The sequence below is a fragment of the Ciona robusta genome, chromosome 3 (genome assembly GCF_009617815.1).
Source record: "Ciona robusta chromosome 3, ASM961781v2".
NCBI lineage: Eukaryota > Metazoa > Chordata > Ascidiacea > Phlebobranchia > Cionidae > Ciona > Ciona robusta.
In genome coordinates, this window is record NC_143237.1 from 8,628,347 (window position 1) to 8,646,021 (window position 17,675).

The following is a 17,675-nucleotide window of genomic DNA, read 5'->3' on the forward strand; positions in this document are numbered from 1 at the left end:
TTGATACTTATTTGATATTTAATTTGGTTTTTTTAGGTTTTGCGCCCAGAGCCCCAAATTTCAGTTTTATAGCACTACAAAACAAGCTGGCAATGATATTAAACAGTTCCGCTATAACATAGCAAATGTCAAACAACATAGCTAACGTGATACACAGACGTAGGTGTATTTGCTGCGGCGTTCTACAAGCTTTGCGCGCCAAATGGATGTTAAGCAACCTGATACTACAGTTATTTTAAACTTATACCCTTTGTCATAACATACAAAGACTTCAGCGTGTCAATATTTTTTACAAAAACACTTTCTCGTTGTCCAAGGCCAGCTTGTTGTTGACATTTAATTGTTATACAATTCAGTGATTTCTCTGTTGTGTCAGTGTACAAATTAACTTGTAAGTTTTACGGAGCAAGTCAGGCATTTCTTCACGTTTCAATTAAAATGTTGTCGTCGTTACGGCCAATTGTACGGCGGGAGGGTGACGGGTGCATATATGCGTCTGTTCAGTTTCACAACTGTTGTAATCGTAATTGGACGCCTGACTATCTGTGTGACGTGAAGAGGGAATGGTTCGTATAGGCAGAAGTTGGAAGTCAGGTTGCTTCTATTGACACTTGTTGAGGATTTTACTAAGGGAATAAAGGGAGAAAATCCAAGATATCGAGTGTATGAAACACTTGTTGAGGATTTTACTAAGGGAATAAGGGAAGAAAGTCCAAGATATCGAGTGTATGATTAAAAAAATAATACAGTTTTTCATCTATACTGTATAGTAGGGTTTGTTTTAAATCGAGCTTAGTCGATCGTGGTAGCAGAAGAGTTAATTAATATTATGCTAAATATTATTTTAATACGTGCCCACTTTATTTAATTGTATATATTACCATTTTCGTTTGTGGATTTACAGAGAAACATCCTGGGTAGAAAATAATAAAAACAATGTTTAGCTCTGCGGAATTACAGAACTGAATATGACACACCATTGTAAGTACAAAAAACAAATATTTTTTTTTTATTCTTCGGATACACTTTCCACGCATCCGCTAGAGGACAGTAGTGCGCATTAGCCTTAATATACGGTTCAGAACAAATGTGATTTTTTGATTGAAATATGGTGCAGGTAGGAACAAAATTGCTTTATTTGGCACATTCTAGTGTGATCGATTAAACTGGTGTGATATGTCGAAAATTATTTTCTGCAAATTTGGAGTACATCAAATCCATAATTTCTGTTAGAATTAGCATATATAGGATAGCATGTATAAATTTAATTTCCTTTCTATTTTTAAAACTTGTCCACAGTAACCTTTTTTGTCTATCTTTTTCTTCGTAGAAGAATGTTATTTCTAATTTTTAATATATTGGTCCGTTTCTTATATTTTAGTCATTGTATGTGCTTTAATAATATTATAGCTCACGTGTTTGTTTTTTGGTTAATTTTAATTAAATAGTAATCTATATTAATGGAAAGCCTATGGGTATGTGTTCTGCTGTGCAATGTATATACAAGAATATTCGACTATATTTGAGGAAACCTTTTATTTTAATAAAATGGCGGGTGTATAAACTGCATTTAGTGATTTTACTAATATTTAATCACTACTTTTTCTTGTATTACTATTAGTACTAAATAGAGAAATTTAAGTTATATAGCTTGGGTAGCATCTAAGTGCTTATTTTATGGAGATATAACAATCATAATTAATACAGTAGCCTAGCTCAGCACATATTGCATATGTAACACTGGGTTTTAAATAGGTTTTCGATTAATGTACAACGCATCAATAAAAGTATAAACTTTACCCAAATTCATTTCAGAAGGAAAAATCATCCGTAACCCCGGAAGTCATTTGGGATAGAGTCCCAAAATCTTTTGTAAGTAAGCATAAATAGATGCAGCCAACTGTGTTTCCTATATTATTAAATGTCGTAAATTATAAAGAATATACACTGTGTTAATGTGGTATAAAGACATACCTCAGTAGTAAACAATAAATTTGTGACTAGCATGCACGCAGCAATACTGTATGTCATACACTTACCGAGTGCTCGTCTCTAGATCAAAAAGATATGGTTCGAGGCTTGACGCTACCACTAGTGTGGGTGCATGTGTAATACCCGCAATTGCTCCATCCCAGTGACCCCTTTGGGTTGTTGAAGTTTTAACACCCATTCATTAAAAAACGTAAAAATTCAAACACAGCCAAAAAATATATATCCGGTAACTTGTAAGCGAACAGGGGTGTTTGAAACAGAAAACCGTGTTTTAAAGATCGCCGCACGCGAGGATAAATCACATTCATTTAATTTGGTACATTTCCCCCTAAACAAATTTTGGTTCATTTCCCCCTAAGCAAAATTGTATTTTAAAAGTGACTCTAAAAACTGTACTGTGCTAAAGCAAGATAACTTTTTGTAAAACTGTCATTCTGTTTCATCAGGTCTGCAGAACTGGAAGAGGTTTGGGATTAAATGTGATACCAGAAGAAGCGATGCGTTATTTTAGCCCGTCAAAGATATACAAAGGTTGGTTCGTCAATCCGTTGTTGCCAAACACAGAAACTGGGATGCCATTCAGCCGACCCGAGAGTGATGTTGAACATCATGACGGACGAGAGGTACCGTTTTTTGACTCTTTAAAACAGTCGTTATTAAAGGGCAACTAAAAACAAATAAACGTTGTTAATATACAAATATTTTCTTTCGCAGGAATTCATCAATCGCTTTACTACACCAGTGCAGTTCATTATAAACTAAAAAGAGAACATGACTAAAGACTCAATTTTAACATTTATTTGTCAAATTTGTAATATAAAGTTATGGCTTAAACCAAAGTAACATTTGAAAAATTCCCCAAAAAATTATAACGAAAAAGAAACAACAGAATATATGCAAAGTGCAAATTATGTAAAAATAAGAAAAACATAGATATCTTATAAAATTGTTTAATAGTTTTGCTCTTGCCTTTTGTACTGGATTTGGCCTACAGGGTTAAAGTGGAAACCTTTTTTGAGAGGCCTCTTTTTCACTTTAACCCTGTAGTCCAAATCCGGTCTGATTTGCTTACTCGTATTGGGTCCCTTTAAATAGTGCATGTCCGCTAAGTCCGCTAAGTCCGCTAAGTCCGCTAAGTCCGCTAAGTCCACTAAGTCCACTAAGTCCACTAAGTCCACTAAGTCCACTAAGTCCACTAAGTCCACTAAGTCCACTAAGTCCGCTAAGTCCGCTAAGTCCGCTAAGTCCACTAAGTCCACTAAGTCCACTAAGTCCGCTAAGTCCACTAAGTCCGCTAAGTCCGCTAAGTCCACTAAGTCCACGTCTGCAATATTGACTATGTCCGCTATTTCCACGTCTGTAATATTCACGTCTAAGATGTCCAGTAGTAAGCTCGCTTGGTCGTGATATATGAATTATGTGTTATCCAAGTCAAAATGATTTTATTTTGTCTCCTTGGTCACACTAACAAAATTCAGAAAAGTTTACAAAGGCAAAACAATGAGAATTAACGGTAAAACGACAGTCGTTAAAACACGCTCACGGTTAAAACGGAAGTAAAAAAGGGCACATTTAAGTAACATTTAGAAAAACGGTAAGGATAATGTCAGTCTGCAGTTTATATTATGTCTATGATCAATTTAGCCCCATTTGATGTGCGTTATACGATTTCTATGAGCGACATGAAATAACTCATGTTTATATATACGGACCGGGGTTTATATCACAGAAACAGAAATAAAAAGTGGACTTAGCGGACTTAGTGGACTTAGCGGACTTAGCGGACTTAGCGGACTTAGCGGACTTAGCGGACTTAGCGGACTTAGCGGACTTAGCGGACTTAGCGGACTTAGCGGACTTAGCGGACTTAGCGGACTTAGCGGACATGCACTAATTAAAGGGACCGCTCGTATTTGTGTCAAAACCAGTGACTGTATTAACATACAAGGAAAGGCATTGGTAATGTAAGCGTAGCTTTTGCCGAGTGGTGTAACCTAAACTTAAAATACTGTTGCTAGTCGGTCAGCCAAAATGATATTCGGTATTCCGTGGGCCGCGAAATTACCAATAATTATTATTGTGTCGCGTTAATGTACAGAAGCAGTGTTGACATGAATGAACCCATAGCATCGATTTGTTTGTTTTAAATGAAATAACATTTTGTTGTGACTTGCTTATGGTTATCTATGGAGGGTGACGAGATTCAAAGGTTAATGAGATATGAAGAATCTGTGAATCCTCTTCCGGAGCTAGCTGACATCTTCCTCCCACATGAAGGATTTTGTGGAATTGATGCTTTGCAAAAGGAATCAGATCTACACAACTTCAGTATACCTGATTGCCTCCTTCAGTATACGCAGTTAGACCATCCTGATGCAACTGATTTGGTTCATGTCGCAAAACATGTTGTTGGCAACGACCACACTGTTGGTGTTCACCCATCATCAGTTCAAGAGAGCAATCCATTACCTTCTGCTGCATCAGTGGTGAAATCAACAGACTATAGAGGTAGATATTAAGATGTAATGTTTACTTATAAGCAATTACATGGTCATCTGTGGGTTGTACAAGACATACACATAATATAAACTTTATTAACCTGCTAATAATTGTGCTTGAGTGAGGTATTAGCACCCATAGCATTTCAATAATCCAAACAGTTTTCTAATTTGTTATTTTTATTTATTTAGATAAAACTGCCGATGTCAAGCATAAAACAATCCAACAAAAGTTAAACGAGACAAAAAAGGTTTTGTTTAATTCCTCGTCATCATTGGACACAAGGTATAGCTGTTTATATACAATTACAACAGCAAGTATAATATTAGTTCAATAGTTTGTATTAGTATGCAACAACAGTGCAATTGTAAGAGGTTGGAAATTAGTACCTCTCTTTATTCCAATATTTTCCCTATTGTTTTAATCAATGGGTAGTGGAAAGTGTAAAAAGTTGCTGAGTAGGCCTTTCTACTCCGCCACCCGAGGCTTGACACCTATCTGTGTACATAGTTTAAACTTACAGTAAGAGTATTGGCTATATATGTAAAGCCTTAGTGTTGCATTATGTATTTTTATATAGTGACTGTGGAAAGTCCAAATCCTCACCAACCACAGACACAAAGCTACAAGATGTAACAGATGGAAAAGGTTGGTGAAATATTCTTAACATATTATGTCAAGTACAGAATGTTTTTACCCGATATACCACTCAGGAATTTACTAAACTCCTGGGGTATCTGGAGCATACTTAAGCGTTCACTATTACACCATACTCCTTTGGCTTTTATGTGCAAGTGATGTAGTGACACTGACAAGACACACCTTTTTTTCAACCAATGATATGCGGTTGTTTGGCTAAATGGGCGTACTTGTCTGTGACCATCTGTTACTCGTTTATCTTGAATGAAATGCCGGTTTTTATCTGTAAGAGTTATAAAATGTTAATAATCTCCAAACTAACTGTTATACGAATAAACTATAGGTCCTTCATGTATTATAATTGGATTGTCCACAAATATTACTATTTGTTCTTTAGTGTTGATTAAGATGTGTCAAAATATGAATTGACTTCTTTTATAACCCATGAAAAACTTAGTTATTTACATTGTATCAATATGGAATAATATAAATTAAGTTAGTACCATGATGCACCTCATGCGCAGTACTAGTGTGTCAGCATGCATGTTCAATTTGATGAACAGATTTAGTAATTACAAACTTACATCTCCACTTAATGATCATTTACCTACGACAAAAGCAGGCACAATATTAACGTTAGTCTAATCAAAATTGAACAACAAGTGATGGCATATCTTAGAAAAGGTATTGGGAAAAAGAACAACAGTCAATATTTTTTTAGGATGGTATGGAAGTGATGAATATAGTTTTCTCTGCATTAAAATTAATCACTTAAAGTGACTGTCATCTAGCAACCTTTTGAATATGACAATACATATCAAACATATGTATATACATTTTGGTATTGTGACTTTGTTAAGCTTGATGACTTCTCATTCAGTAAACCAAAACACTACCATATATAAGTAGTTTTTTTCTTTCAGATTACAGTTTAAACTAAGCTTGTCTTAAAATAATAAAATGCATTAAATTGGTCCAATGTATAATGTATGTCAAAAGGCATGATTTTAAGTTGGCTTGATTGGTCAATAGCCCTAAAGTTATCTTTAAATTTCTTCAAAAAATATGCTGTTCAGTAAGACTATGTTCTAGGTGTAGCATAGTTGAATTTTGATTTATAATTTTTTGTAAATATTTTCCAGTTGTTGGTGTTTGTGGTGTTTGTCGTTTTACTTATTCAACTTACAAAGAGAAGCAAGCACATATGAAGGGGTCCGACCACATATGCAAACGAGAGGTTAGTTAGTAACTTATAACGGCACAATGAGTCAAAAACAGTTTCATGTCCTTCCTTACCTAATTTTCCACTTTCCCTTTTCCCATGTCAAAAAATGACTGGGATACTCTTGTAGTTCTGCCATGTACCAATACTAGAGACCGGAAGTGTTTATAGTTTAAACTAACAAGCCTGATTGATCATGAATGGGTTGATTATGTTTGTTAAGATATATTAATACATTAGTTCAGCTATCAACTATCCCTATGGATCTTCTGCTTACATGTCAGATTATGTCATCCCCAAATATAAATGTACATTATTATATGTATATATATATTAAGCAACTTCTGTGTTGCAAATGGGAAACCTTTACCTTGTTTGTCATCCTTGAGTATAAATAAAGGAATGAAAACAAATGAAATCGAACAATTGAATGAAATTAAAAACTTAGAGCGTAAACACGCATAAAGTTAAGAAAGTGTTAGGCTTGATTGCCCTTAAATATGAAGGTGAAATTTAAAACAACACATCAGACAATGGTATAACCGTGGTCCACGTTATACTCTCACGTCGCAGTTTGTAACTATTTAAAATGTGGTTTAGCACATATATAGAATGGAATAGACCATTAACTACGAATATATTATACTAACTTATGGCCAATTAGACGATTTTTTTACGAAAACACGATTTCAAACTGGGGTGCAAAATGACGTGATTGCACCTCTGGTTTGTAATTTGGGGTGCAGCTGCACCCCGTGCACCCCTAAATTGACGCCTATGACCGTGGATATATTTATTTAAGAATGAATAACTTATTGAACAAATAAAACTATTAAATGTGATCAAACTAATCAGTATTCTACTTTAATTAAATTTTTAATATAACAATGTATTATATTTAAGGCACTTTCTGGGACCAATTTTAAAATGCTTGCTGATGAAACAGAACTACTAAAAGCAGTTGAAAACTTGCCGCAACCTTGTTCTGTTTGTAAGAAGCCACTTCCATCATTGCAAGAGTTTTTAGTCCACCATAGAAAACACAGCGAAAAAATTCCATTTGTTTGCATTCGATGCAAATCATCGTTTGCTAAACGTTCTGATCTTATTTATCACATCAAGAAACATCTTGGTAAGCTTATGTACCTCTGTCACTAAATATGTTATGTATATATCTAAATAATTTTTTCCAAAAAATGTTTTTATAAATCTAGTTCTTAATTTCAATGTTTTGTTTTTGTGCCTTAGTTTCCTAAACCAGAAGTTCATACACCACTTTTTCTAAATACATATGTAGTATTTACGATAGTTTTCTTAAAAGATTTAATGCATGTTTTTATCATATCTATTTCCTAAATTTAACTTTTAGTACGCCATTTTTTTCGAACTAGTGGTCAGTAACAAACAAAAACTTTGAACTGGTTTATAAACTGGGTTAAGATACTATAAATTCTATGCTTAACTGTTTTAATGATCAAGTAGTTTTAACTATGTTATTAATATACAAAAATTCCGTTTCGCCTTTGATATAACTTTGTATACCACAGGTGTGAACAACTTTATGTGTCCTCGTTGTCCACAGTCGTTCCGTCAACAATCCCGACTGACATCACATATGATTGCGCAACATGGAGTGAAGGATACCCGGCCACGCAACTTTAACTGCACTGTACGTCCAACTTACATTTTACATCCTGTTACCAGGGCTTTAGAGGCCGTGATAAGAGGGGCCTCTTTTTTAAAAAAATATTGTTTAACCAAATTTTAATCCAACAAAAGTTTTTTTTAATTATGTTTACCAAATTATGAATGAAAAAAATTATTTTTCAAATTTAAAATATTTTTTATTTTAATTACCCCCCCACCCCCCAATATTTTTTTAACTGTGCCTTCAATATTTCACATAAATATTTCTTCACCAGGAATGCAATGAATCCTTCATGACCAAAAGTGCAGTGAACATGCATATGCAGTCACATACAGGTTATCGACCAATCATATGCACAGAATGTGGTCATGGTTTTCGTTCCAATAATGCTCTTGCTGCCCATCAAAGAGTACATACAGGTTTCACCATAATTTGTGATAACTTAATCTGGTCACTGTGTGTTTACTGTGTTACAAATATACAAGAATTGATGTCTTAGTTATAAATGTAGATTAAAATTCAATCATGTTTTGCAGTTTCTTTCGTAAACTATTTATTTAGATAGTTTCCATAAAGAAAATCTGTTTCATGCAAAAATTGTATTATAACTTGTATTATATTGCATGTATTTAAACGTATTTGTTTTTGGTTACTTTACTTACATAAGTTGTACCAATACCAAATATTTCTCCAACCTTAAACTTCTACCTTCCAATTCCAGGTGAAAAACCCTTCAAATGTGACATGTGTACGTTTTCAACCAAAACCAAACAACTACTTTCAAGACACATTCGTAAACACACCGGTGAGAAGCCGTACAAATGCGAACATTGTACGTTCTCCACTGCGTGTTCTGCTGGTCTGAAACGTCACATCTTACAACACACTGGCTCAAAACCTTTCAGATGCCCCTACTGTTCATACAGGTAGTTAGAACGACAAGCTAGAAGCTACTGTAAATAAATACGTACATGCGTTCTATGCCCTTAATCCTGAATTTTTGTTATTGCAGTTTTCCCTACCACTTGTGTAAGTTACCACTCTTAAGGCTGAATATGTTATATCACCATTTTTTAAAGTTTGGAAATTAGTCAATTTGTATCCGGTCTAAATTTATAATTAAATGTTTAATGTACTTAGTGAAGCTTAAACCAAACCTTTTTTATAAAACAGTGATAAAAACTATGTGTTTTTACTAATTTTTCCAAAAAATTAACTATTTTTTTTACATTTTAAGGAGTTCAAATATTGAAAACTTGCGAAAACACATCAAAAATACGACGAAACACACTGGTTTGAAGATATACCCTTGTCACCACTGTGACTTCTCTTGTGATCAAGGAAGTGATTATTTGAAGCACATGAAACAGGTGAATATCTTCAACATCAACCATTAATACAAGTGCTCTGATACACAGTTTCGTATTAGTTTAGAGCCAACAGTTTCTATCTAGTAGTTTCGAGAAGCTTGTGTTGCCTCTATACACTAACCCTTAGCTTTCAAATATGCTATTTATTAATTAGTAAAATTTAAAATTTTGAAAAGATTGCTCATATAGGATATTTTTTTCAGGGCTTTCCAAATTTTAATCTCCTAAAAATCTTTAACTGTTAATAGTATAATATATGCCGTAGTTTCTGGTTTGTGTAAAATTGGTATCTCAGCGACCCTTGAACTCCCCTATGCGATCCCTTGTGTGGTAACGACCCCCAGTTTGGTGCCCCTTCCCCATAGTGTACTATGTATTAAGACTACTTTGGTTTAAAATAAAATATTTCACAGCACTTTCCATACCTCGATGTTGATTCAGAATCAGCCACTAAACTTGCTGGTATCTTGGTTTCCGAACAAAATGATGAACTTGAGAAATCTCCTGCCAAACCACACACTGCATGTAAAACATGTTTATCAATTTTGTTCTTTTTTATTTTTAAGGCATCTCTTGGCACTTCATATTTTTCCAATTAGAAATTTTGAAGTAAAGGTAATTTATTTTAACAAGCTTTTTAACACGAATTTTGAAATAAGTGTAATATTTTTTAAACTAAATCTACCACTAAAAATTTCGAAATGCGTATTGAAATTTATCTCTGTTACATGTAGTGGGGTGGGGGAAGATGGGACACCTTTAGCACAAAATATATAAATATCCTGATCGAGTTTTAAACAATTAACAACGGTCTATGAAAGTCGCGGGACAAGGTTTTATAATTCTTTGAATGTTCTTTGTTTACTGCCAAAATGTACGAGAAAATAGAATGAAAAGGTGTCCCATCTCTTCCCACCCTACTGTATATCACCTATACAACCTAGTAAACGTAAACCTACGCATTACAAATTACTAGCTATATATTTTATTGTCTCTAAAATTCAAATTTACACTCAAAATTTCCAGACACAAACTCTGAGATCCCGTTATCCTCCTGCAAAGATGAGGATGTTGAAATGATGGTGACTACGATGAAAGAGGATCAGAACAAAACTCGTGGGGAGACGAGCAACCTTGCTGAGCTGGATGCAGAGTTTTTGAATGCTCTCATAAAAATTCCCAATTTACAGCGTATCATATTACCTCAGGTGAAGGGGCTATGCTTTATATAATATAAAGGTTTTTTTTCCAATTTGACTTAGGATTTTACAGTTTGCTAAACCATGTTAAATATATGCATTTTTAAACAACATTTATTTTTCCTAGGCCAACATTTTTTTCAGTTTTAAAGTTTTTTTTATTAATATGTGATATGTTATGTATTGTAAGGTGCTTTGGCTATTTGTTTAGTTGACATTTTGTTTACCAATATAGGATAGTAGCAACGGACCAGTTACATTGGTTATAGGAAGCGACCAACCAATCAATGAAGTTTTCCAAGAAGGTTGAGCTTTCTTTTGTAAAATGTTTGATTTTTGTTTCCTTTGTAAACGAATTTGCATTGTTTTAGTGAAAATGTTTTTCTAACACTAGTTTAAATATATAGTAGGATGGGGGAAGATGGGACACCTTTTCATTCTATTTCCTCGTGCATTTTGGTAGTAAACAAAGAACATTTAAGGAATTATAAAACCTTGTCCTCGCGACTTTCATAGACCGTTGTTATTTGTTTAAAACACGGCCAGGATATTTATATATTTTGCACTAAAGGTGTCCTTTCTTCCCCCACCCCACTATATATATTTTCGAATTGCTATTTTTTTGCAATAAACTGTTTTTAGTTTGTGTCCATGTATAGTATATGTGTAAATTTCAACGAAAATGCATTTATATTAATAACATATTTTAATCTAGGTACGAATATTTCAAGTGAAGTTTTAAATCCTACAACCAAAGTGCAATCTACTGGATTCCAAAAACCATTTCACCTCAGGTAAGCTTTAGTATTTGAAAGGTAAGTTTGCAATAACATTTTGTCATTTTATACACATTATGCTCCAGAATTGTACCTTGTATGTTACATGCATGTATTTTTGTCCAGAAGTTTTTTTTTATAAATAATTAGAAATGTGGTAGGTCTAGTAAAATAATTATGGTGTTAGTATTGTATGTCTGCAAGTCAAAAATGTGTTTAAGGTGTGCTCTGTTACTGTTGTAAATAAAAAGTGATTAGTAAAATCAAGAAAAAAACAGTTTACAAAAAATTATGGCGAAAAACCTGAAGTGCGGGAATATGTTTAAAAAAATAAAGAAATATGTGTAAAAACAATTTAAACTTCATTTCAGTGCAACTACTTTAAATGGGCTCTCTAGCGCCCCCAGCGAAGCTGACCACTTTCTCCTGCCAAATGAGACGTCATCTTGCGTATAGTTTTTGTTGTTGTCGAATCTTTTACTGTAGTTTAAATGAAATATATTGAAATCAAATAAAAAACGCACTGTCGTAAATTTTGTTTTATATGTGTTGTTACCCCGTCAGTTGTATTCCAACAATACTGGACAGGTTATAGTAATACATTACTGTGAGGTAAGATGGGATAACGTAGCACCTAAATCCCATATTTACCGACCGTGTGTAAACAATAAAAACGCTCTTTAAAGAGTTTTTAGAATACAGTTATATAATTCTGTAAATATGCTTTACTTAACATCAAATGCGACGAACAAATAAGAATAAAAGCATGCGTCTCGTCTTACCCCACCACGAATATAGTTTTCTTATGGCAGGTGTTGGTAAGGTAAGCGTACAAGAAACAAGTCACTGCTTCCTCGTTTTCGTTTACAATTCGTTGATTACTTTTCGCCCTTAAAGCTAAAACAAATGCTACCCGTATTTAAGTGAATTAACTTTGATTTGCTGTGCTTTCCAACCATAATTGGTAGCGACTCAGGTTATTTATAGTAAACAGAAGTTTAGCAGCACTGGCGCAAAAGGCGCCTTTTTTGCTCCAGGTATTCATACATCATTGTGTGTATATTTCTAACTTTAACCACCATTTCTATACAACAGGTTTAGAAAGTTTATAATGGTAATAATCTAGAGGCAGACGCGCCAACCATTGGGCCACGGCGACGGACAAATACCGTTTCACCAGATATTTTGTTGCGCTAAGTAATTTCTCTTATCTAATTCCCCTCCAGCACCGCGTACTTTCCCGAGACAAAATTAGCCGCTCACAACCAAATAAGTTGAGTGTCATGAGATTTCATATGCGCATGTAAAATGGGTAGTTAGCTAAATCGGCTCGGTAAAATCATACAAGTTTACGGTCGACTAAATTCCATTTACTAGAACATGAATTAAAGTATGTTATTGTTTTCCGTAATTTAAATGTACTGTAAGCATGTAAACATGCATATGTGCTTCTGCTTGATACTCTTTTAATTATACCGTGACGGAAGTACGTCATTTGTCGCAAGTTTCGTTCTTGTATGTGTAATACATCAAGTACTGTATATAGCTAGCTGTTATCTTTGGCTAAGTAAGGCTGGAAGGACAATGAGACACCTTTAGCACATAATATCCCGACGGTGTTTTAAACAATTAACAACAGTGTATGAGAGTCGTGAGAACACGGTTTTATAACTTTTGGAATGTTTTTTTGTTTACTGTTAAATGGGACGAGAAAATTGAATGAAAACGTGTCCCGTCTTCCCCCAGCCTACTATACCACATTAAAAAGTCGTGTTGTTTCTGGTATAGAGTGTTTAATCCAATCTTATGTTGCAGAAGAGAATATATTTAACCTATTGGCTTTGGCTATATACAAAAGCAACGTTTTAACATCATTGTGATTTTCCGATTACCTTAACAAAAGATCACCTGTCTAAATTGTTATTTAGAAAACTGAAAGTTGTTTTATTTTATAGCGTTTGTGTATATTTACAGCATATTTTATACAATTTGTAAAAACCTTAACTGAAAAAAATCTTTATTTTACGTAAAGCGTCACAAAAGCGGTTAAGTCTATATAGTTTATAGGAAGCAGTTAATATTATAGTGCCAGTTATAAACTTTTGAACATTTTTTCGGAAAACTAAAGTGCGCGTATAATATGTATATACAAGATTACATGCAACTGGTTTAGTTGGGAAAATATGCTGGTGGATTTTGTGGGGCAGTATTTCCTGCTTGGTTGGCTGACGCTTCAGCTTCCATCTGCTTCTGAACTACTGGATTAGGGTTAGCGTTGGCTCCTTGTGGTTGCTGCATAGCCGTTCGCTGTGGGGGTTGTGCAGCCATATGGGGGTTTGTCATGACCATACCTTGTGCATGGCCCGGTTGGTTTTGGATTACAACTGCTTGCTGTGTGCTGCCTGGAATACCTGTGTATCCCAAAGGAGCACCGACAAATTGTTGTCCTATAAATTATACAATTTGATCATTAAGTATTACACAATTCGATTACACAGTATTAAATGACTGGATTATAAAAAAAAAAAACTATTAGGTAAACTGTATTACCTGGATTTTGCATGATGACTTGTGGTTGGGTGGCATATTGCATCACTTGGTTTTGTGAAGGTTGCATGTACATTACCGGTTGTTGCGTGCCAATTTGGTGTTGCATAGGAACCTGCTTTGGTGTAAAGGTTGAGGCAAGATGGAACATAATCAATTTTCTTGTTCCATTTTTATTTGATAGTTATTAGTTAACAAAATACACTTGAAGAATTATATAACCGTATCCTCTCAACTCTAAAAACGTTGCTAAATGTTTAAAACATTATGAGGTGATATTTATGCTAACGGTATTCCATCTTACTCCAAAGTGCTATTACCATCAAATGTTTTGTTTTTTAAAGGTACTGCTTTTTCCACCGAAGGACAATTATTCTCAGAATGACTTAATACCTATGACATGTAAACCAATATTTTATCATACCTCGTCGCAGCAACCCGACCCACAACAGCTAGGCCTTCCTACGGCCGCTGTATGTAAAGTACAGCAGTAACTAGCACTGATAATGCAAATTATAAATGCAATGAATCCAAGTATGGACAATAGTATAGAGAATCCAGTATAGAACGAAGATCTCTGCGGAACAAAGGTTTAGTCAGCATGAGAGTTAACACCGACAGCAACAAAGTTACATGAAATATTTATTACCATCAGGGAAGCTAAAATTCCTGAACCTGCAGTTTGCCCGGCTGCGAAAACTGAAGCGGTGATGGCAAATCCCATATGGCAGTTGATCTGAAAAAACAAAAAGATAACTGTACTGTCAAACAATACGTGTTATAGTAGGGTAGGGAAGATGGGACACCTTTTCATTCTATTTTCTCGTCCCATTTGGTAGTAAACAAAGAACATTCAAAAAAATATAAACCGTATTCTTGCGATTCCCATAGACCGCTGTTAATTGGTTAAAACACGATTAGGATATTTGGATATTATGTGCTAAAGATCTGCCGTCCTGCCCCACCCTTCTATATATGGAACATATATGTCTCTTATTATTATTATTATTATTATTATTATTATTTAACACTTACCATACACGACGTTGCTCGTTTTCTTGTAGCAGCTATCCCAAGGCAGCCAGCAACCAAAATCTAAGCAACAAATATAAGTTGGTCGATTTTTGACTTTTATACCGATTAATATAAAAAAAAACGAAGAAAGAAAAATTGTCAATTTAAATTGCGCTGCTCACCCAAATTCCGCACCATATTCCTTCGCCGACTGGTGAAGCGTAGTACCCGCCATACCCATAAAAGCTATAGCCCGAACTATAACTCCTGCCCCCATAACTGGAAAGTACAATTCCAATCACAATGCTGATGGAGCCGATAATGGTCTCCGTAATCTGCGAATTTTAAAAGCGAATCTTAAATGTACAGTACCGCGTAATAAGATGGGACACCTTTAGCACATAATATCCAAATATCCAGGTCGTGTTTTAAACAGTTAACAACGATCTATAGTAGTCGCGAGGATACGGTTTTTATACTTCTTTGAATGTTCTTTGTTTACTACCAAATGGGACGAGAAAATAGAATGAAAATGTGTCCCATCTTCCACCACCCTACTATTTATATAAAGGTACACAAGGGGCAAAACAACACGCGTATTAAACATCAACCCCCAAAAAACTACTCACACTCAGTCCCAGGACAATGTTTTTGTATTGTTTTACTGCCGGTGACTGCTGAACAACAGCTGTGCTGGGTTGGCTCACAATCACTGTTGTTGTCGGAGGAATGGTCGCCATGTTTTACTTATATCAAGTTTAAATAATATATCTGTTGCAAATACGAGTCATTTGCTAGCAGTAATATTATCAATAAAATAAAATAAAAACATCTATTGGTTATAGTACTCGTTCCAGACCTCATTTCAAACTAATGATTTATTTTAAACAGATAACAGATAGGCTACGTCTGCAGATTGGTTCTAGCGCATGCTGACTGGTCGCCTTAAATAAATTAATGCAGTTATTAGTGACGTGCTTCCGGAAACCTCTATGTGGGCTTTTACTCTAAGTTAGCAAATCACGTGAGCATGTCACTGTTCCGCGTATTTGATTCACATTGTTACGTCATAGCGTTTGGTTGTGTAACCAACGAAACACTACTACTATAGGCTGGCATTAAAATGTAATATTTCTGAACCATGCCGAACTAGCAAAACAAAACTCTTTATCAATAGCAGGACTCTTATGGCAAAACTGACGAGTTATTTAATGTTTCTTGTTATCTAATCTATTTTCAATCTTAAAAAAATTCGATGCTGGGTCAAACAAGACCGTTTTGAACTTTTAAGTAACTGTAAGTCTAGCTTTACTGCTTTGTGCCTTTAGGCTGCTTTCGTCTGGCGGAATCTGAGACACAACAAAACTCGCTGTGACGTCAGAATTTAACAGTGCCCATTAAATTCACAATAGCGATGGAAATCTGATTCACAATAACGACGTGATAATACTGGCAAAGTGCGAAAGATTGACACTACACACCAGCAAACTATGACACTGTATTTCGTTAATGGTACAAAATAAAACATAAATGATAATCTGAAATTGTACAAACAATCAGAAAAAGTTTGACTGAAACGCCCTGATGTTATAATTAGAAATCTATATCTGTATGTTTAACTGAGAAAACAGCTCTGACATATGGAACTAACTGAGAGAATAGCTTAAACAAAACTGCTACGTCCTCACAGCAGTGGCTAGCACTCCCGTCTCGTGGTTTGAACATAACATCACATTTGTGCCCCCAGGCAAAATAACGCTATGATTTCGTCTCGTGACTTCAAATTGGCAGCAGTCGCCGATAAAATCACCAATAATATTCACATACTTGGCAACTCGCAAGCACAATAGGACATGTATGAAGACACTACACCAAGTAAGAAATATGACACCCGCGTTCTAGCTATTATAAACAATGATTGTGGACAAGCTTGTAAATGCGTATGACTACCGTTCAAACCACGCTTATAGTGGTGTGGGGTAAGATGGGACATCTTTGGCACATAATATCTAAATGTTCTAATCGTGTTTTAAACAATTAACATAGGTCTATATGAGTAATGAGAATACGGTTTTATGATTCCTTGAATGTTCTTTGTTTACTACCAAATGGGACAAGAAAGTAAAATGAAAAAGTGTTCCGCCTTCCCCACCCAACTATGCGTATATACGTCACGTGTAACATTGTTATATAAAACAAAAACAGTTACATATACGCTGGTATCACAATAGCTGCAAAGCGAGCAATTTTTACATCTTTCAAATGGAACATGTTCAGTATAGGGAGTATTCTAGGGGGCAAAAAGGAACATTTTCCCCGATTTGGTGGGCTTCCAAGACCTTTTGGATTGTAATATTTGGACCAGCAAATACTGCTTGTCCTTGTTGCACAGGCGTTTCCTGGTAGGGTTCTTTATGAAAATCAAGTCTATAAAGCTTGAAAAAGTTGGGGTTGCGTCAAGTAATCCAAGTTATAAATTCGTTTTTCATTTTGTTATAAAACAGTAAACTATCGTCTAGTTTGGCGACGGGTACTTGAGGAATTCTGACGTCATTTACACTTTGTGACGCACAGTATGAGTCTCGCGCACGAGGTTCCTTGGTGTTATTCCGAACTCACTGCTGTGGTGTTAAGCCAGTTCGCCAGACAAAAACAACCGCAGGGCAAAGCAGTCAAGCAGAACATCCAGACTGGTTAGGCTCAACTATTGTGCTAGAAACTTAAATAGGGCAAGTTTACGTAAAGCTCAGTTTTAAATTGCTTAGAATG

The 17,675-nt window shown here is 35.0% G+C and overlaps 2 protein-coding genes and 1 long non-coding RNA gene across 4 annotated transcripts; 2 read left to right on the forward strand and 1 right to left on the reverse strand.

The window, feature by feature from the left end:
• Positions 1 to 902: 902 nt before the first annotated feature.
• LOC149738940 (uncharacterized) lies at positions 903 to 3,070 on the forward strand. The gene is made up of 4 exons (XR_016384706.1): positions 903 to 981; positions 1,816 to 1,872; positions 2,439 to 2,615; positions 2,707 to 3,070. It is a non-coding gene; the product is annotated as an uncharacterized LOC149738940 (long non-coding RNA).
• An 834-nt stretch (positions 3,071 to 3,904) lies between these two features.
• On the forward strand, positions 3,905 to 11,878 carry LOC149738941 (uncharacterized). The gene is made up of 14 exons (XM_089875553.1): positions 3,905 to 4,500; positions 4,683 to 4,776; positions 5,072 to 5,139; positions 6,273 to 6,367; positions 7,256 to 7,484; positions 7,900 to 8,021; positions 8,275 to 8,419; positions 8,722 to 8,926; positions 9,238 to 9,370; positions 9,784 to 9,895; positions 10,397 to 10,578; positions 10,805 to 10,874; positions 11,285 to 11,363; positions 11,717 to 11,878. Exons 1-14 carry the CDS (start codon positions 4,179 to 4,181, stop codon positions 11,799 to 11,801), a joined length of 1,941 nt encoding a protein of 646 aa, XP_089731679.1. The 5' UTR covers positions 3,905 to 4,178; the 3' UTR covers positions 11,802 to 11,878.
• A 1,240-nt stretch (positions 11,879 to 13,118) lies between these two features.
• Positions 13,119 to 15,724, reverse strand: LOC149738942 (uncharacterized). Of its 2 annotated transcripts, none has more exons than XM_089875571.1 (7): positions 15,536 to 15,724; positions 15,089 to 15,241; positions 14,928 to 14,987; positions 14,542 to 14,628; positions 14,317 to 14,469; positions 13,896 to 14,007; positions 13,119 to 13,792 (listed from the first exon to the last, which is right to left on the reverse strand). In XM_089875571.1, the coding sequence occupies exons 1-7, from the start codon at positions 15,644 to 15,646 to the stop codon at positions 13,515 to 13,517; spliced, it is 954 nt and encodes a 317-aa protein (XP_089731697.1). In that variant the 5' UTR covers positions 15,647 to 15,724; the 3' UTR covers positions 13,119 to 13,514. The 2 variants fall into 2 exon arrangements, with proteins under 2 accessions (XP_089731697.1, XP_089731696.1); XM_089875570.1 differs by having other exon boundaries at positions 13,896 to 14,010.
• Between the last annotated feature and the right edge of the window lie 1,951 nt (positions 15,725 to 17,675).

Coding starts and splice junctions, on each gene's coding strand:
- LOC149738941 (XM_089875553.1), top strand. CDS start 4,179: ATGGAGGGTGACGAGATTCAAAGGTTAATGAGATATGAAGAATCTGTG. Junction 4,501..4,682: donor GAAATCAACAGACTATAGAG/GTAGATATTAAG, acceptor TTATTTATTTAG/ATAAAACTGCCGATGTCAAG. Junction 9,896..10,396: donor TGCCAAACCACACACTGCAT/GTAAAACATGTT, acceptor CAAAATTTCCAG/ACACAAACTCTGAGATCCCG.
- LOC149738942 (XM_089875570.1), bottom strand. CDS start 15,646: ATGGCGACCATTCCTCCGACAACAACAGTGATTGTGAGCCAACCCAGC. Junction 15,242..15,535: donor ACATTGTCCTGGGACTGAGT/GTGAGTAGTTTT, acceptor TAAAATTCGCAG/ATTACGGAGACCATTATCGG. Junction 14,470..14,541: donor GAATTTTAGCTTCCCTGATG/GTAATAAATATT, acceptor TTTGTTCCGCAG/AGATCTTCGTTCTATACTGG.